At 44.4% G+C, this 17,322-nt stretch overlaps 2 protein-coding genes across 4 annotated transcripts in view; one reads left to right on the plus strand and one right to left on the minus strand.

The window, feature by feature from the left end:
- Positions 1-2,973, minus strand: part of RSRC1 (arginine and serine rich coiled-coil 1) — a 352,876-nt gene extending 349,903 nt beyond the window's left edge. Inside the window, exon 1 of the mRNA XM_010952035.3 lies at positions 2,815-2,973. The gene's annotated coding sequence lies outside the window, so the exon portion shown is untranslated. The remainder of the gene's footprint in view (positions 1-2,814) is intronic.
- Positions 2,974-6,038: 3,065 nt separating this feature from the next.
- Positions 6,039-17,059, plus strand: SHOX2 (SHOX homeobox 2). 3 transcript variants are annotated; one of them, XM_045514513.2, is made up of 6 exons: positions 6,039-7,372; positions 7,983-8,063; positions 10,278-10,486; positions 12,861-12,918; positions 13,231-13,319; positions 14,886-17,059. In XM_045514513.2, exons 1-6 carry the CDS (start codon positions 7,030-7,032, stop codon positions 15,177-15,179), a joined length of 1,074 nt encoding a protein of 357 aa, XP_045370469.2. In that variant the 5' UTR covers positions 6,039-7,029; the 3' UTR covers positions 15,180-17,059. The 3 variants fall into 3 exon arrangements, with proteins under 3 accessions (XP_045370469.2, XP_010950336.2, XP_045370468.2); XM_010952034.3 differs by lacking the exon at positions 7,983-8,063 and having other exon boundaries at positions 6,044-7,372; XM_045514512.2 differs by lacking the exon at positions 7,983-8,063 and having other exon boundaries at positions 6,046-7,372; positions 14,922-17,059.
- The last annotated feature ends 263 nt before the right edge of the window (positions 17,060-17,322 follow it).

Here is a 17,322-nt window from a genome sequence, read left to right on the forward strand (position 1 = left end):
CAGATTTCCATAATGTCACTAGCATATAATTGAATATATTTGCTCATTCAAGTCATGGTGGTCAATTTATATTACACATTCCTAGTAAGGAAAAACTGTTTTTATTTAACTCTGTTGGTAAGGTACAATGGATAGAAAGACATTAAAGCTCTTTCTGATAAAGGCAATGATGAATTGAGCACAGATTCTTAGCAGTCCCAGAACCTAACAATTTTTCAATCTACCTGTAAGCTGAAAAGGCAACACAGGGACAGAACTCCTATGGCTCTCAGTTTTTGGTTCTCACTCCAGTCTCTGTTATTTCCTGGTTGTAGCCTCATGATCACAAGCCATACCCAACTACTTCCACTACAGAACTGAAGCCATGGCAGACTACAGCAAGACATCAATTTACAAAAACATCTTATTGTAAAGTTTAGGAGACTGATTCAAGATGTAGAGCCAAAATGTGGTCATTCGAAAGAGAACACAAAAGCAACCTAAATGTCTATCAACAGATGAATGGATAAAGATGAGGTATACATACACACACACTGGAATATTACTTAGCCATAAAAAGAATGGAATAATGCCATTTACAGCAACATGGATGGACCTACAGATAATCATACTAAGTCAGTCAGTCAGAGAAAGACAGGTATCATAAGATATCACTCATATGTGGAATCTAAAAAATGATGCAAATGAACTTATTTACATAACAGAAACAGACTCACAGACATAGAAACAAATTTATGGTAACCAAAGGAGAAGTGAGGGAAGGGATAAACTAGGAGTTTGGTACCAACATATACACACTACTATATATAAAATAGATAAACAACAAGGGTCTACTGCATAGCACAGAGAATTGTATTCAGTATCTTTTAATAACCCATAATGGAAAAGAATCTGAAAAAGAATAGATATATGCAAAACAATCACTTTGCTGTATACCTGAAATTAACACATTATATATCAACTACACTTCAATAAAAAAAAAATCATTGATTTAAAAGAAAGAGAGTTCAAAGGCAAACACAAGTAGTTCCTTTGTTTAGTTATCAGTAAAGGTACAAGAAAGTTATCTTTTTCAGAAAGCAAGCAGAGAGAACAAAGATTCCTAAAGGATATGACAGCTTACAGTTATTTCTTCACTACTCATTCATTAGTATACCAAACTATAATCTTTTTTATCTTGGACACATGACCAAAAAGAGATGGGTGGTGGGAGAACAGTCATTTAAATGTTAAGTCCACCTCCAAAGGTAGAGAAAAGTGAAAATGGGGTTAACACCTTTTAGCACAGGGAGAAATCCATAAACAAATACAGAACCACCCAAAGGCAGTAAAAGAACTAAGATAAAATTCTAGCCTAACAAGCATAATAAAGCAAAACTCAAAAGAGGTACAGAACTGTCAAAACACTCCTCCCAGCACAACTAAAAATTTGCAGACTAGCATCTTTTTTTAAAGCATTATCAGTCATAGGAATTTCCTCTCAATGGTTTGAAAATGAAAGCAGGAAACAGATCTATATATCTAGTATAACAATCTTATTACAGAAGTTTTCCAACTCATTACACAACTTTTTGCTGGGACTAATCAAGTTGGTAAGGCCAATTAATAGGTGTCAGCTGGCTTATCTTTCAGTTTCAAACATTTACAACCTTCTTTTAGAGAAACACACAGTAATGAAGTGCTACCACTTAGCAGGAAATCTCCTTTGCCTGCAAAAAAGTGAATATTTATAGACTCTAAGGCTAAAGGGGCTTTCAAAGGATACCCAGTTTCCTCACAAGGTTGCACCTGTCACATCTGCTCCAATCCTTAAACCTGAGAATTCTGCATATCTCCTTCACTTAAGAGCTTTTCCGGCTAAGTTCAAACATGACAACTTGAATACTTTTTTGTGACAACATATTTTAAGTTATTTAACTACCTGGTACCTAGTTAGTTGAAACACAAATAGGTCACTGCTAATTCCGAAAATGCAAAAAACAAAAAAAAATTGATTTCCAGTGTGCATTTAAAGATATATAACCTCAGTGGGAAATAAAGGTTGACCTAAAATCAAGACCAGGCACTATGTGTAACACTGTATTATAACCTCTCACCAAAGTAAACAGTTTAAGGGTAGTCATATGCTCTTGGTCTACGACCACAAGGCCACAAGTCCTGAAGTCAAGGAAATAGATGAGTTTTTAAGGCAAGAATATTTATTCGTTAAGGAAGGAAAGTCTATTTCACCTTTCACTATCTCTCCTCTCGGCAAGCGAGGGAGACCCGGGAAAGAAGGGGTGAGGGGGTCGGGGAGGAGTTGGAAGGGGAGGCGGATTTAGAGACAGCGGAGTGGATAGGGCAGAGTGCACCAGGTGGCAGCCTCCCTCTCGTTTCGCCCTACCTAGAGCTAGTGACGAAGCACCGTTTGCATATTACAAGACGAACCCAGAAACCCAAAAGCAGCTATTAAGAATCAGGGATTGGGGACAGGGGTGGGGGTGACAGGTGGGAGAGACGTCAAGGAGAGAAGCGAGGGAAAAGAGCTGGCTAACTCTCCGTCACCATCTCTAGACTCAGGGCCTAGCCGGAGGCCTGCGACTGAGAACCACCCTAGAGCCACCACTCTAAGGCCCCAGCTTGGACCTCGAGGGTCAGAACCCGCCAGGTGAGGAGCGCATGCGCACTGTCCCGTTCCGTAAGCCGCGGGGCCGCCGCCGCCGCCGCCACCTCCCGTACAGACTGCGCCAGGCCCGCGCCGCCTCACGCCGGAGCAGGGCCTCGGAACCCCTCAGCCAGGGAAGCCGCCTCCCACGCCCCGGACGCGGGCATCACCTGGATCTCGGCCTTTGGGCTTACACCGCCCGTAGACTTGGAAGCGCCGCAGACGCGGAAACGTTTCTTCAAATCTGGGCGCCGCCGGCGTCCTCCGAACTTGCTTCAGTTTAATCTCACCGCCTTCCTGGTTCCAACGCCAGGCAGCGTCAGCCGAGCTTTCGAGTGCATCGATGGAGACGGCCAGGCGTTAGGAGTGCCGAGGGAGTAGATTGTCACGCCGCCAATTTTTTGTTTGGTGTTGGTTTTACGTGCTTGATTATTTTATTTTCTTGTTACCAAAAAGCAATAAAGGTGGGAACTGAAGAGTGTTGCCTTGGTAATCGTCCTTATCATCACAGATAATAAGTAAACAAATATGCATCGTAGGAAGTTATGTTTACGACACCCACACGTAACAAAATTAGTTGTTTCATGCTGGGAGGGGAGGAAACTGGTCCAACAATAATAAATCATGGGAGTGTGTCTGTATAGCGTCAGAGTCGCGTGTGATTACATTGTAATGATTTATTTATAAAAATGCATTAAAAGTCGGGGTTACTTCTGCCCTGAAGGTGAAGGCACAGGTTGGGTGCATATTTGTTTCTCACGTTATAGTAATTGGTTGGTAAAGGAATGAAAGAAGACCGCCCGAGGCAGGGAGAGGAGGTTTCTTCTGCAAAAGAAATTAAATGTATAGGCTTTTTGTTGTTGTTTAAACCTATAGAAATTAAAGCAATTCAGCATTTTATGTAACTCATAAGACTATCTGTCCTTGTATGAAGATCATTTTTTCCTTATTTATTCTAAGTAAGCAATTATAAGGAGGTAAATTGTTGGCCTTGGTTTGGGTCGACTGTGAGAATCAACTCGTTCACAACTGCCATATACCTAAGGTACAGTTTTGCACAGACATGTGAGATGGTGAAAATCACCTCCACAAATATATTTCTCATAAATGACTGTTCGTTAACTAACCCGTTTTGAGAGACCGTTTTAAAGCTTAACTACAATACTACATGTTTATTTTAAATAATTCAACAGCTGGAATGGGGAGGAACCTTTGAGGTCCTGAATTTTATTGGAACCTGTATACCTGTCTGCAGGCTGTCAACTGAACTTTACTCTCAATGTTTTTTACTAAAACTGCATTTTGAAATGTCCTGTCTCTGGAATATATTTGCAATTTAATGAAACAACATCATTAGAACTTGGTAAGCATTTATTAGTATATGATTTCAAAGCCTGGGTTTGGGGGGGGGGTGCTTAAATTTCCCTTAGGCCAGTAGGAATCCATGGTTAGACACTGCAGATCTCTCATAGCTCCATCTGATATGAACACTACTATTCATAAACATACAAAGAGCAACATGCCAGCAAAATCTATGGGAAAATCTATTTGGTATGAATTATACACTATTGTATCAGAGCCTTCCCTGATTAGCTTTAAATTGGTCGTCTTTCTCTCAAGTTCAGAAGATGGAATTTGAATTCAGACTTAAAAGTCATGTGCTTGAAAGGGCAAAATAGTAGTGAGTCTCCTGATCCCTTAACAGACTTTTAATAGTGGCTGTTTTGGAGCTGTTTGTGAATACATATTGAACACCTCAGTTTGAGTGTTACTTGAGCACTCCATGCATTCAGCTGACACCATTATTTATCACTCTGCTAAATAACCTTAAAAACAGATTTTCATACAGGATTAAAGTTTTATGGTTATTCCCCGCTGATAATACAAGAATTAAAGTGGTCACAAATAGTAACCTAGTACTAACTAAAATCATGTTTCTAAATTCATATAACTTTGGATAGTATATTTGAGTCTCTTTTGTAGTGTAATAAAATAAAAGCAAGTACTCATAATTTAATACATAACAGCTATTGCTGTTGGAAACCTAAAGATCTTAATTATTTCTCCAAAAAGTATCAATAGGTGAAATGTTTTAAAAAGAAAAAAGAAAACTTCAGAATTCAAGAGAAAAAAGGCAAAGTAACAATTCTAAAAAGTATGATTTCCATCTTTCTTAAATTCATCAGCTGTGAACATCTTAATCTGAGTAGTGTAGTATGAGAGTTATAAGTAGCCTCTATTTACATATATTCTAGAAACACTAGTATATTAGGTTATAATATACTCTCTTATTATAAATGTTTCAGTTTGCTTTGATGGAACCTTTCAAAGTATCTGTTAACTTTGTTTTAATGCTTTAACCAATGGGTGGAAGACAGAAATCACAGTTCTATAATTGCTTTTAGTTTTACTAACAGTATGAGATCAAAAAATAAGAACAAGTTACTTTTAACATCAGAAAGCCTGTATTAATATTCAGACTACTCAAAAATGCCACACTTGAAGAGGCAAATTTATGTACACCATCAGGTAAACTTTCCATATACAAATATCCTTATGTGAAGGATACATATATGGCCACATTTCTCACAGCAAGCCTTACACAATATGGACAAGTGGCTCAAGAATGTAGGTGTGTCTTTCCATATTACAAACTGTTTTGATGAAAATAGTCCAGGGATATAATTCTAAATCGTAGCTTAAAGAGAGAGGGAGAAAAAAACCTTTCTCATGGCTACCATTTCTTTTTGAATACTCCACGATAAATAAAATTATATGGGGAACAAACAACGTCGATTTTTTTTTTCAAACTCAAAGAGTTTTAATCACTTGCTTTTCAAAATTAGGAAATCAACTAGAATGTTTCCCATGATGCTAAAGAAGAGTTTCCCTAGTTCTTTGTGGGAGGGGTCCGGGTGCAGAGAGTAAGGGAGAAGGGGTAGGGGTCCTGAAACCTCAAAGAGGGAACGAAGTTAAACTGTCCTTGACCAAGCAGGCGCTAAGGAAATACTTTAAAATGGAATCTGTCAGCGAACAGCTGCTTGGGAAATGTGTTAAATCGACCGGCGGCTTCGAAACGGGTTTGTCCGTAGAGGAGTCAGCTTGGTCTCCACGACGCGAATAGCCGGGTGAATCACAAACTCCCTGGGGTGGGGAGCTTGGTGACGACCCAGGCTCAGCTCTGGCTGCGGGCCGGGAAGCACCTAAAAGGAGCTGCGCGGGCCTGAGAAACTGTCGAAGACCCTGACTTTGGGCAAGGTTCTGAAGGCAAGATGCCAGGATACAAGGTTTCGAGTGGGGATTGGGGGACCGGGGATGGAGGAATGGGATACCGGGTCAGGATACGGAACTGGGGTGCGGGGCGCCTGATGCAGGGCAGGGGGGCCGGGCAGCAATGCGGGGCCGAGCTGTTGCGCGGCACCCTGACGCGGGGCGAGGACATAGGGTCGGATGCCAAGTCCGGATACCAGACTGACTCCAGGAGCCGCGCACTTGTCAGTTTCCTCTTGGCCACGCCCCGACTGAATAAGTCCAGCTCCCCAGTGTTTAACTAAGTCGTGACACCAACGCAAAATCCACGCCTAATTAAATTAATTAGGGATTCTTGTCAATCCTGGATTAATGGCCAAGAGCTCAGGCGGCCGAGGTATCCGAAAACCCGGACGGCCTGGGACTTGTCTCTTCTTCCCACCCCCTTCGGTCCCCCTTTGCTGTCCTCCCACTCTAGCCCCAGCCAGCTTCGACTCCAGCTTTAATCAATCTCAATCTCGCTTTCCTTTCTTTCTATCTCTCCCTCTCTCTCTTTTTTCTCTTTTTCTCTTCCTCTCCTCTCTCTCCCTCTCCCCCTCTCCCCCTCTCCTCTCTTTCTCTCCCTCTCCCCCCACCTCCCAACCCCACTCCCCCACCCCCAGGTAGTGGCGCGGGTGCTTCCCGGGAAGGGGCTCCCTGCGAGTTGCGAAGGGGAGGTAATTTACTCAGAACAAGGGGCCGCCTTTGCGAAGTATAAATAGTGAGACTTCAAGCGCTGTGTTGCTATCAGATCTGAACTCTCCGCAGGAAGAATTGTCAAAGATCTTAACATTGAACAAGCGCGCTCCGGCAGGGAAGCATCAGTTCCCATTTCCCTCCGGCGGCCCCCGCCCCTTCCCTCTTCCTCTTCTTCCTCCTCCTCCTCTTCTTACTTCTTTTTCTCCTTCTACTTCTCCTGCTCCTTCTTCTTTCTTCTCTTCTTTTTCTTCTTCCTCCCCCACCCTCTCCTCCCCTACCCTCTGCCCCATTGATGTGTTATTATTGGGGGGGCTGGAGCAATAAAAAAAGAAGAAGGAAAAAAAGAGCGGGGCTCGGCTGGGAGAGGTTGAGCGCGGGGCTGACTGGCATCGGCAGCGATGGAAGAACTTACGGCGTTCGTCTCGAAGTCTTTTGACCAGAAAGTGAAGGAGAAGAAGGAGGCGATCACGTACCGGGAGGTGCTGGAGAGCGGGCCGCTGCGAGGGGCTAAGGAGCCGACCGGCTGCGCGGAGCCCGGCCGCGACGACCGCAGCAGCCCGGCAGTCCGGGCGGCCGGCGGAGGCGGCGGAGGAGGAGGAGGCGGAGGCGGAGGAGGCGGAGGAGGTGTAGGAGGAGGAGGAGCAGGCGGAGGAGCTGGAGGAGGGCGCTCTCCCGTCCGGGAGCTGGACATGGGCGCCGCCGAGAGAACCAGGGAGCCGGGCAGCCCGCGGCTCACCGAGGGTAACGGCCTGACCCCCGGCCGCGGTTCCTTTTCCCGCCTTCCTGACTCCTCTTAGGCAGGAGAGGACCCCAAGGCCCAACGGGGAGGGGGGCGGAACTCGGAGAGGGCCCTTGGATTCCAGCTTCGGCTGCTAGAGTGATGGAGGGGTGGGAGTCCGGTGGTGTACACGGTCGTGGGTGGGGTCCGAGTGTGTGTGTGTGTGTGGTGGGGGTGGTGGGGCGTGTGGGGTGTGCGCGCTCCCTTCTCAGTTGCTCCCGCTACTTCCATTTCACCAAAACGCATTTTCACCAACCGGAGGATGGGCCCGCAGCGCTGACGGCCCGCGGGTGGATGGGGAGGTTCGCAGGGCCGGGCTGCGGGAGGGGGTGCTGGCAGCCGCTGGGCCAGGCGGCAGGATTAAGGTTAGCATCTATCGCCGAGTTTGTGGGAGTCCCTTACCTAGGCCCGAGGAAAATGAAAAAGAGAGGAAGGGGGTAGAGAGAGATTGGGATTTCACCCTCGAGTCGCCCCAGGTTTCGGGCCGCCGCTAAGAACCACTCTAACTCCGCGAAGACCCTGGATCCCTGAATCTTGGGGGCCAGAACTTCCCATTCTCTTAGAGCTATGAAGGGAGAACGAAGCCAAGGCCGGCTAAGGTCCAGGCTGTGCTGTTTCTTTCGGTGGACACTTTAGGCTCTTGTCTGTTTGTTTGTTTGTTTGTTTGTTTGTTTTTCGATATTTACTGCTTAGCATCATCCAGTGCTCTGGCTTTGTGGTGGGACAATCTTTTGGTGCCAGCAAAGTGTTAGGCAAAGGCTTTTTCTAAATGGTGGAGTGTCCTGTACCAATTCAAAGGAGTTCAACAATAAAATTAATTTGGTGCTTGGTGCCTGCAGTAACTGGTGTGCTGCCATATTTTTCCAATTAAGAAAATATGTGACATGCGTAGAATCACATATTTAAGCAAGCAATTAAGTTGTTTATAATACGGCCTGTTCCTGTTTAGGCCAGTAAGTGGAAATTTGGGGGCGAAATAGAGATTATATTAAGTCTATTAATCAACTGGAAATGTGGACATCTTTCTCTTTGAAGCCCCCAAAGTTTGAGAGGCTTCCACTATGGATGGCATGAAATAAAAACAAAGCCTTCTCACTCATTTGGTGGAATCTGAAGGGTGTGTTTTGATATTTAAATTTCATTACAATATCAGTGGAAATATTTTCCTATTAACTTGGCTTGAGTTTGTGTTATAGTGTTTATCCACTTCCTAGAGGAAGGACAAATGTCCACAAAACGAAGTCTGAGAAGTAGAAATACAGGCAACACTTAAAATCACCGTATCTAGAATGCCAGGCTGGGCTGACATCTAGAGGTTCTTCTTACCCCAGAACGGGTACCAGCTACTCATAAATTTGGAAAGTGATGGCATAACTGTCAGGTTGTCCAGTGCAGCCTCCCCTGCCTGAGTCCACAGCTCGAGGCCCTGGGTACACCAGTGTGCCGGACCACGAAGTTAAGGTCTGAATCCTGGGCGTGCGAAGTCCTAGGATTGCTGATTTCCAAGCTAAGGGGGAATATTTCTCTGCAGGCCAGCTCTTCCGGAGATTATTTTTAACACCCATGCTGATTGGGATTCTGGGCTGGGAAGAACAGCAGAGCCGCCTCGATTATCCACATTCAGTGTTGGCACCTTAAAAACCCAAGACTCCAACTCAGGCTCAGAGACTGAAGGTTCCAGAGGGCAGCTTATGTTGATACCGATTACCCTGATCACAACCCCTTGGCCCATGTATATAAATACAGCCACATTCCTCTGGTGTCTCTGTACGCTCACAGTCATGGAGCTCTTGTTTTGAAACGGAGGAAGGACAGGAAAGTGGCAACGGATGTGTGCAAACCCGAAGAAGAAAAGTGCATATTTTATTGAACATCGGAGCTGCTGGTTGCATGAAAAACCTTTGGGCAACCAATAGAAACCGAGGATCGCGAATATTCTGCTTGAACCTGTTGATCTCTGTGGGTTTAAGCGTTTAGGGTCGAGTCTACCTTTCCAATGGGGAGGGAGAAGGAGCGAACAGAGGTAGTGGTCTGTTTCGCAGGCCACCGGAGGCTGGTTTTCCACCTCTGGCCTTGTGGCCCGGTGTGGGCGGTGAGCCCTCTAGGCCGCCAGCATGGCGTGGGCGCCTCTGCTTAGGCTACCGGGACGCAGAGGGTCAGGGACTGCCTGGTTGCCTGTGGGCTGTGGTGGGGTTTGGCCCGAGCCCTGGGTCAGCACAGAGCTCCGGGGATTTGGCTCCCAGAGCCACGCAGCACCCGGGTCTTGTCCTCCTGCTTTGACCCTTCGGCCCAATTTTTCCCAAATTAGACCAGCAAGTTTGAAGAGACAAGAGAGCTGGCGGTGGTGGCCGGAGCTGGCCTGAGAACGGCCCAGCACTCTAGGAATAGCCAGTGTGAGAGGCCAGTCTCTGGCTTCGCAGCGCGCTTCTGCCGGGGTTGCGTTCTGCAACCCGCAGTGTGCGGCGCTTTTGATTTCTGTGCGTGCGTGGGAGAGAGTGAATGCAAGAGAGGGTGAGGGAAATTGATTTGGTGATGGAGGGGGAGGGCAGGGGACAATGGGCTGGATAGTGAGGAGGTGAGCTGGGGCCACAGTTGCGGAAAGGATGAGTGAGTGAATGCCCACCTTGCCCGCGGGAGGCCACCCAGAGTTGATCTTGTCGCATCTCCAGGATCCTCTTCCTCGCAGCGGGTTGAGGAACTGGACAGAACTCCGGGAGGGGGCAGGATCTGCCACCCTTCTGGAAACAAATCTGGTAATAGGATTTGCTGTGTTGGTTTTTGTCCTTGTGTGTGTGTGTGTGTGTGTGTGTGTGTGTGTGTGTGCGCGCGTGGACATACGTGTGGCCTTGTTCGTGGTGCCCACTCCAGTATCCCCGGAGCTGAAGGATCGCAAAGAAGATGCGAAAGGGATGGAGGACGAAGGCCAGACCAAAATCAAGCAGAGGCGAAGTCGCACCAATTTCACCTTGGAACAACTCAATGAGCTGGAGAGGCTTTTTGACGAGACCCACTACCCGGACGCTTTCATGCGCGAAGAACTGAGCCAAAGACTGGGGCTGTCCGAAGCCCGAGTGCAGGTACCCGGCTGTGAGGAGGTCGAGGCTGGGCCCAGGGAGCAGAGGGGCATGACTGGGGTTGGAGAGTCCCTTGGCAGACACACGACGAGGGTGCGGGTTCAAGTGTCTGGAGTGAGGTGAAAAGGGAAGAGAGGTTTTATTTTCCAAAGTAGATCTCAGTCTTAAAGCCCCCCCCCCATCCCAACATATGTTCCCAGCAGAAGAAAGCTGTGCTGGGCTTGCTCCCAGAGTTTCTATAAACCACACCCCCCTCGCCTCACGATCCCTTTAATGTGGTTTAATCCTAATGGGCCTATTTTTATAAGCCTTAAAAAAATCCCACAGAAAACGTTTTATCTTCTGGATGCCTTAAAAGTAACAACGAATATTTTGTTTGCCTGAATTGGGTTTCCTTGAGGCCCCCCTGCTCTGGGATCTAGGTTTGCCAAGCGGATATGCCAATTAGGTTTATAGACATACAGACTATAAAGAAAATTAGCAACTGTTAAGTGCAGAAATTTACAGTCTGCCATTAGCGGTCGATCTCAAACTGTGTGTTAAATAGTGGAGAAGTAAATGCGTTTTGGTCACTCTTTGTTTCCTCACTTAACCGGGAAAGAGAGCCTGAACCTACAGAAACTTGATTTTAAAACAGTTCACATACCTTAATATTGACATTTCTAAAGTCTGACCCCCAGAAAGTACCAAACTCAATGAAGTTAGTATTACAGCAGATTTTCTTTACTGGTTATGGAGGTGAAAGTAACAACAAAACTAGGCTTCAAAGCATTTAAGGTAAAAAATTATATACATACACGCATATATATCCTTTTAGTTTTATGGAAAACGAACTTAAATGTTTCAGATTGTATTTCCGCTCAAATAATAAAATAGGAGAAAATGATGGTCATTATTTGTTTGAACACATGGAGCAGTTTTAGGCCTGAACATCTGCAGCTGTTACAAAGTATCACTGTAACAGATACTCCCTAGGTCTCTGGGCGCAGAGACCACCATCTGTAGTGAACTATGCAATTCTTATGGGGCTTCCCTGCATCTTGTAATAGGATCAGGACAAAAACAGAACCATTTCGTTGAAGGGGAAAAGTAATAATAGGCTGCCCTGGTCATCACAGCATCAACAGCAGAGCCTTCCTTTTTAAACCTCTCCTGCTTTGCTCTGTGTACTGAGATCTCTAGAGGCTCAGCAACCCCTTAAAGACATGATGATAATTATTACAGTTGTGAGCATTAGTATCTCAGTTCCAACTCTTCTAGGGCAAAAAAGAGGCAAGAAGCCTCAGGCCATGTGAGGTACACAAAGGATGCCACCCTGGCATGAAATCTACCCTTCTTTTACACTAAATGGCAGGGGAATTTTTGAAGATTTACATCGACTATGACTCTTGCTTTCAAAAACAAGAAAAAGCTCTGAAGCAATATTTTACTTTCATGTTTTTTTAACATTAATTTGTGAATCAGTCAATATGCTGTATTATTGGAACAATGCTGTATTATTGGAGTATAAAAGCAAGCTTTATTTGAATTTTTTTTTAAATCTGCCATACTGCCTCTAAAAGTTGGCAAGTTTATCTAAGAAGGTAATATCTGGGAGAAGATAGTATCCAGTTACTTGATTCAGACCCCAATCCCATTTCACAGAATGCTCTTCTTTTCTCATAGTAAGTGAACTTTATTGCTGGTATTTATTTTTTCATACTTTTGTTTAAATTTTGATCTATTTTCTGGACAATTCTCTACTACCCTAACTGCAAGCAGTGGCTTCCTCTATAGAAGCAAATTAGATTATCATGATAATGGCACAATTATTCTGCTACCGTGTTACACTCTGCTGCACAGAGGAACAGAGAAATTCTAAACTTCTTTGTAGTGATGGTTTTTTGACACTAATTACCTCTTCCCCTACTCTTATCCCCTCAACCCCCAGGAAAAAAAAACAACAACAAAACCAGAGTCACTATTTGCTTTGGTGTATGGTTTTTCTTGAAGATGAAGTTAATTAATATTACAGGCTATTAATGAGCACATTCTTCTCAGGTTTTCTGGGCAAACATTTAAACCCATTATCACTTTGTATCAGGTATCAGGGAAAGTTTTAGGCCTTGGGGATTCTGTAATTGTGGAAACATAAAACCAGGACTATAGTAATTTATCAAGAAACAAATTTATCTTGCAAAAGTCTGTGAAATCTGTCTATTTTTGTTATTCATTTACATTTTGTCTTCAGAAATTGAGACTGTTCTATATAATTCAAAAATTGCTTGTATATCTCTTAATCCTTGCCTAAAACACTGCTTTTTTTCCATAGTACTCTTGTAAATTAAAAAAAAATGAGTCATAACATCTAGGTTTTATTTTTCCCTCCAATTTGTAGGTTTGGTTTCAAAATCGAAGAGCTAAATGTAGAAAACAAGAAAATCAACTTCATAAAGGTATGTTTCTCAAAGAACATTTTATACCCTAAGTAGAGAGAGTATTAGAGAATATTGTTATTATGAAGACAGAAAAAAACCTTCTCAAAGATAACTATAGTCCTTATTTAAAAATCTGCTCTGAAAGCAGTTAATGAGAGTCCTAAAGTTTGGGAGTAAATTATATTGATTTTAATTATGGCAGCAGTTTAGAGAGATAATAGTCCAATTCCAAAGAAATTAGCTCTATCTTGGTACCATTTGGAAACTTGGGAAACAGTGTTAGAAATGTTAACCTCATTTCATTGTGTTTTGTTCCCTCATTTTTAACAGGCGTCCTCATAGGGGCTGCCAGTCAATTTGAAGCTTGTAGAGTAGCACCCTACGTCAATGTAGGTGCTTTAAGGATGCCATTTCAGCAGGCAAGTACAGCCCAGTTTCAACCTGTTTTTAACCGTAAAAAGACTTGGATGTTTGCTTGAACTGTTGAACATCTCCTCTCTCTGTGCCCCAATGTGGGTATCTGTACAGTTGAATAATCAATTTTCAGATGACTTAGTGCACCCTCTCCCTTTTAAAAACCTATAGTGTCAGGGGCCTACATGCCTAGTCCTTTCTGTCCTCATGGGAAACCCAAAGAAGCCTGAGGGCAGCAACCAGTCCTTTAAAAATGCACCAAAGGTTGCACTTGGGGAGAGGAAGGAAAAGCCTTTTGATTAAGATTTTGTCAGATGCAATACAGAGGTTAGTCCTAAAGTGCTTCTAAGGCAACTCTCTAAATATTTTTCTGGGTATTTTCTACCTCTTAGTCATATTAAATGTCTCTGACAAAAGATGAATGAATGAATGAATAAAACAAACTTCTAACTCAGACCTGAATTTTTGATTTTTTAATGCTGCAAACAAAGCTTCATCTCTAGTAGAGAGAGAAGCGTCAGTCTTCAGGGAAGCCCTGCCTCTGCAATCTCTTTCTTAGCCATAAAGAACCTTTAAGACTACATTGTAAAAGAATGGCCTGCAGCAATGATTTAATCCTGGGAAATCCCAGTGCTCTGAACTCCGCATTCTCCAAGCCTAAGGGCGTAATCCTTCCCCAACCAGTGCCTGACCTTCCCCAACCAGTGTCTGACCCTACCCAATCTCATTGAGGACCCCTGCTCAGGAGAACTGTGAAATCATGAATTAGCTCTCAGTTGCCAGCGTCCTGGTCTGGGGAGACACCTGGGTGCGCCCATGTATTGAGGGTTAGTGTTAGGGAGATCTTAGCTCTCTTGGCACCACAGGATCCTGGTATCCTGATGCTAGGCTTTTGAAGCAAGAGAGAATGACTGGAGAGAGAGGGGATCTTAAAAGGAGAGCCTTACTAGTCAGAAGGTGATCTGCAAGTCTGCAGCATCAGCACCACCTGGGAGATTGTTAGAAATGCAGGATCTCTGGCCCTAACCTAGACCTTCTGAATCAGAACCCTGCATTTTAAGAAGATTCCAAAGTAATTTTAATAGCAGTAAAAGTTAAAAATACTAACAGTTGCGCCACTTCTGAGAAGATGCACCAGCTCCTCTAAGTAACATTTTAAAAGTTTTGTATTTTGCTTATTGATATTTCAGTGCTTTAGTAGTGGGGTATGAAGTATATGACAGCATCAAGAGAGAAGGGTAAGGGCCCTAACCCTGCCTGTCCAATATACCATTGTTATTTTAAGGAGACCGATGTTTTAGCACAATAGCAGTGTCGCCCTCTGAAGGGCCCAGCTCCCGAGGGGGCGGCCACATTTCTGCAGATGAGAGTCCCTGGGGCCCAGAGGGGGATAACCCGAGCTGAGCTAGTTTCAGAGACTCAGGGGCACCTGAGTATCCCTCTGGCGCTCCAGATTCAGTAACAGACTGAGAAGGTCAGCCAAACGCCCCTTTCCCGACCCCTGCACCAGCCTTCCCCGGAGCCAAGCTGGACGCTTTTAATGCTCTGTTTCTATTCTGTTGTCACCCTAGGATAGTCATTGCAACGTGACGCCCTTGTCCTTTCAGGTTCAGGCGCAGCTGCAGCTGGACAGCGCCGTGGCGCACGCGCACCACCACCTGCACCCACACCTGGCCGCGCACGCGCCGTACATGATGTTCCCGGCGCCGCCCTTCGGACTGCCGCTCGCCACGCTGGCCGCGGACTCGGCCTCTGCCGCCTCGGTTGTGGCTGCTGCTGCCGCCGCCAAGACCACCAGCAAGAACTCCAGCATCGCGGATCTCAGACTGAAAGCCAAAAAGCACGCGGCTGCCCTGGGTCTGTGACGCCAACGCCAGCGCCAACGTCACGCCTGCAGCTTGGCCCGCAGCCTGCACGCCCTCCGAGCCCCGCTGCTTCTCCATTACCTGCTCCAGACTTCCGGAGCCGAACCTCTTTTCGCCCCGCTGATCTCCCCTTGCCCCCTTCCGCATCCTGGACTCGGAAGGCGGGACCAGGGATCCCACAAGGCGCACCAGTTCCGTGGCTCCTAACCTACCCAAGGGCCTAGAAATCGGCATTGTAGGGGCAGGTTTGGGGAAGTCTGGAGAGACACTGGACAAGAGAGTGCTGGGACAGTCGAGTGTGGCTCACGGCAAAACTGCACGATGGACTCTTGCGTAGAAATAAAAATCCTGTTGTTACAAAATGAGGAGGAAAAAAAGTAGAAAAGACGAGCCAGAGAGAAAAAGAGAAAGGAAACTTATTTCTTATTGCTATTCGGCAGAAGCTGAAATCGGAGAGAGAACCAAGGAACAAAAAAAGAAGTTAAAGTATTTTGTACATTAAAAAATATGGAAAAATAACGTGGACTAATCTCGAGAGAATGGGAGGGAGTTACCAACTTAAAATGTACGTTTTTCTTTTTTAAATATGGGCTAAGAAGGCAAAACAGAGGAAGAGGTATACTTATTTAAAGAATTAAGATGGAAAAAAGTACGCAGCTGGAAAGTTCACAGGTTTTGAAACTGACCTTTTTCTGCGAAGTTCACTTTAATACAAGAAATTTGATAAGAGAGGCGGGCCTCCTTTTACGTTGAATCAGATGCTTTGAGTTAAAAACCACCACGTATGGAAGAGTAAGAAGAGGGAAGACAGTATAAAAACAAGGAGAGGAAAAATGATGTTAGTACAAAAAATAATCACAGACAATGATTCTCTGAGAAATTATTATGGGAGAACTGTCCAGATTGCTGACAGTAAATTCTGGTTTGCATGTTACTTGTATTCCATTGATGGTGTCTCCCCCCTCCCTGCTTTACTGACATGCACTTAGCTCCATTTTCATCTTCAGTACGAAAAACAATACCTAAAGCGTCTGGAAATTGATATATATTTCTATCTATGTATTTTTTTTGCCCCATCTTTGATCCTGGGGGACAAAAGAAAAAAGCATTAAGAGAAAAAAATTACACTCTGATTGTCCCAAGAAAAGGGAGGCAGGTAGAAAATGTGGGGAAAGGAAAAAGAAAACAATGAAATAATGAACGTACAGCGCCTCACGTAGTGCCTGATACATACTAGGCGCTCAGTGTTAGTCCCTTCCCCTCCCCCTTTTCTTGTATTCCCTCTTGCTGATTTCCTGAAGTCCTCTTTGAGGACCGTGCTTTATTTCCCCCTCTCTACCCCATCACACTCACGTTAAACAACACCCAGCTAGATACAGGCACTAGGCTTGTGTAAAATATGTTGATACACACGAACAAAGTTTATTTTGGCTATAATGTGTGAACTGATGGTTGACTTTCAACATTTTCATTTTATCTCACAAAGGTGTATATTCAAGTAATTTTTTTTGTTTGTCTCAATGTAGCTATTTAAACTGGGGTACCCTGGATTAAGCACTCTATCCCAATTATCTAAAAAGCCTCCTTAGTTTTTTTTTTTTTAACTCCTAATTTACAAGAAAGAGGAAAAGCTCCTTTAACTGAACTTTGGTATGCGGTTGAGCTTTGTAACTATTTGTTCTCCATGAAAACAAAATAATTTATATTTGCCATATTTTTTCTAGTGTATTAAGTTATTTTAAACAAAAGAAGATGCTGTTATTTCATGACGTGTCGGTACAAAATGTTTCCGTTTCACCTCTGTTAAACCTTTTAAATAAGTGCCAAGTTATTAATTGAAGACACTTTGCGATCAATTGAATGAAAATAGTATTGTTTCATTTGATGGAGTTCGCGTCATCTTTGTTCCTGTTACTATTAAACTATCCGGGATAGTCTTTCCTTCTTCCTTTTTGATGAATGTGTAACTCTCGAATATACTAACTTGGTAAAGTGCTTGCCTCTGCTCCTACGTGTCGCAATCAAGGGGCCCTGAGAATGGTGACTCTGAGTGAAACTCCCTCCCCCCCACCCCGTTTTATCCACCTGGCACAGAAACCGGATTGATTTTATGCCAAATCAATAAAGGAACCGATAATACGTA

Source organism: Camelus bactrianus, chromosome 1 (assembly GCF_048773025.1).
Source record: "Camelus bactrianus isolate YW-2024 breed Bactrian camel chromosome 1, ASM4877302v1, whole genome shotgun sequence".
Taxonomy (NCBI): Eukaryota; Metazoa; Chordata; class Mammalia; order Artiodactyla; family Camelidae; genus Camelus; species Camelus bactrianus.

What these genes read in the sequence shown, in the direction of transcription:
- SHOX2 (XM_045514513.2), top strand. Translation starts at nt 7,030, where the DNA reads ATGGAAGAACTTACGGCGTTCGTCTCGAAGTCTTTTGACCAGAAAGTG. An exon ending in AGGCTCTTGTCTGTTTGTTT is followed by an intron (nt 8,064 to 10,277) that starts GTTTGTTTGTTT and finishes TGCCCACTCCAG; the next exon opens with TATCCCCGGAGCTGAAGGAT. An exon ending in TGTCCGAAGCCCGAGTGCAG is followed by an intron (nt 10,487 to 12,860) that starts GTACCCGGCTGT and finishes TCCAATTTGTAG; the next exon opens with GTTTGGTTTCAAAATCGAAG.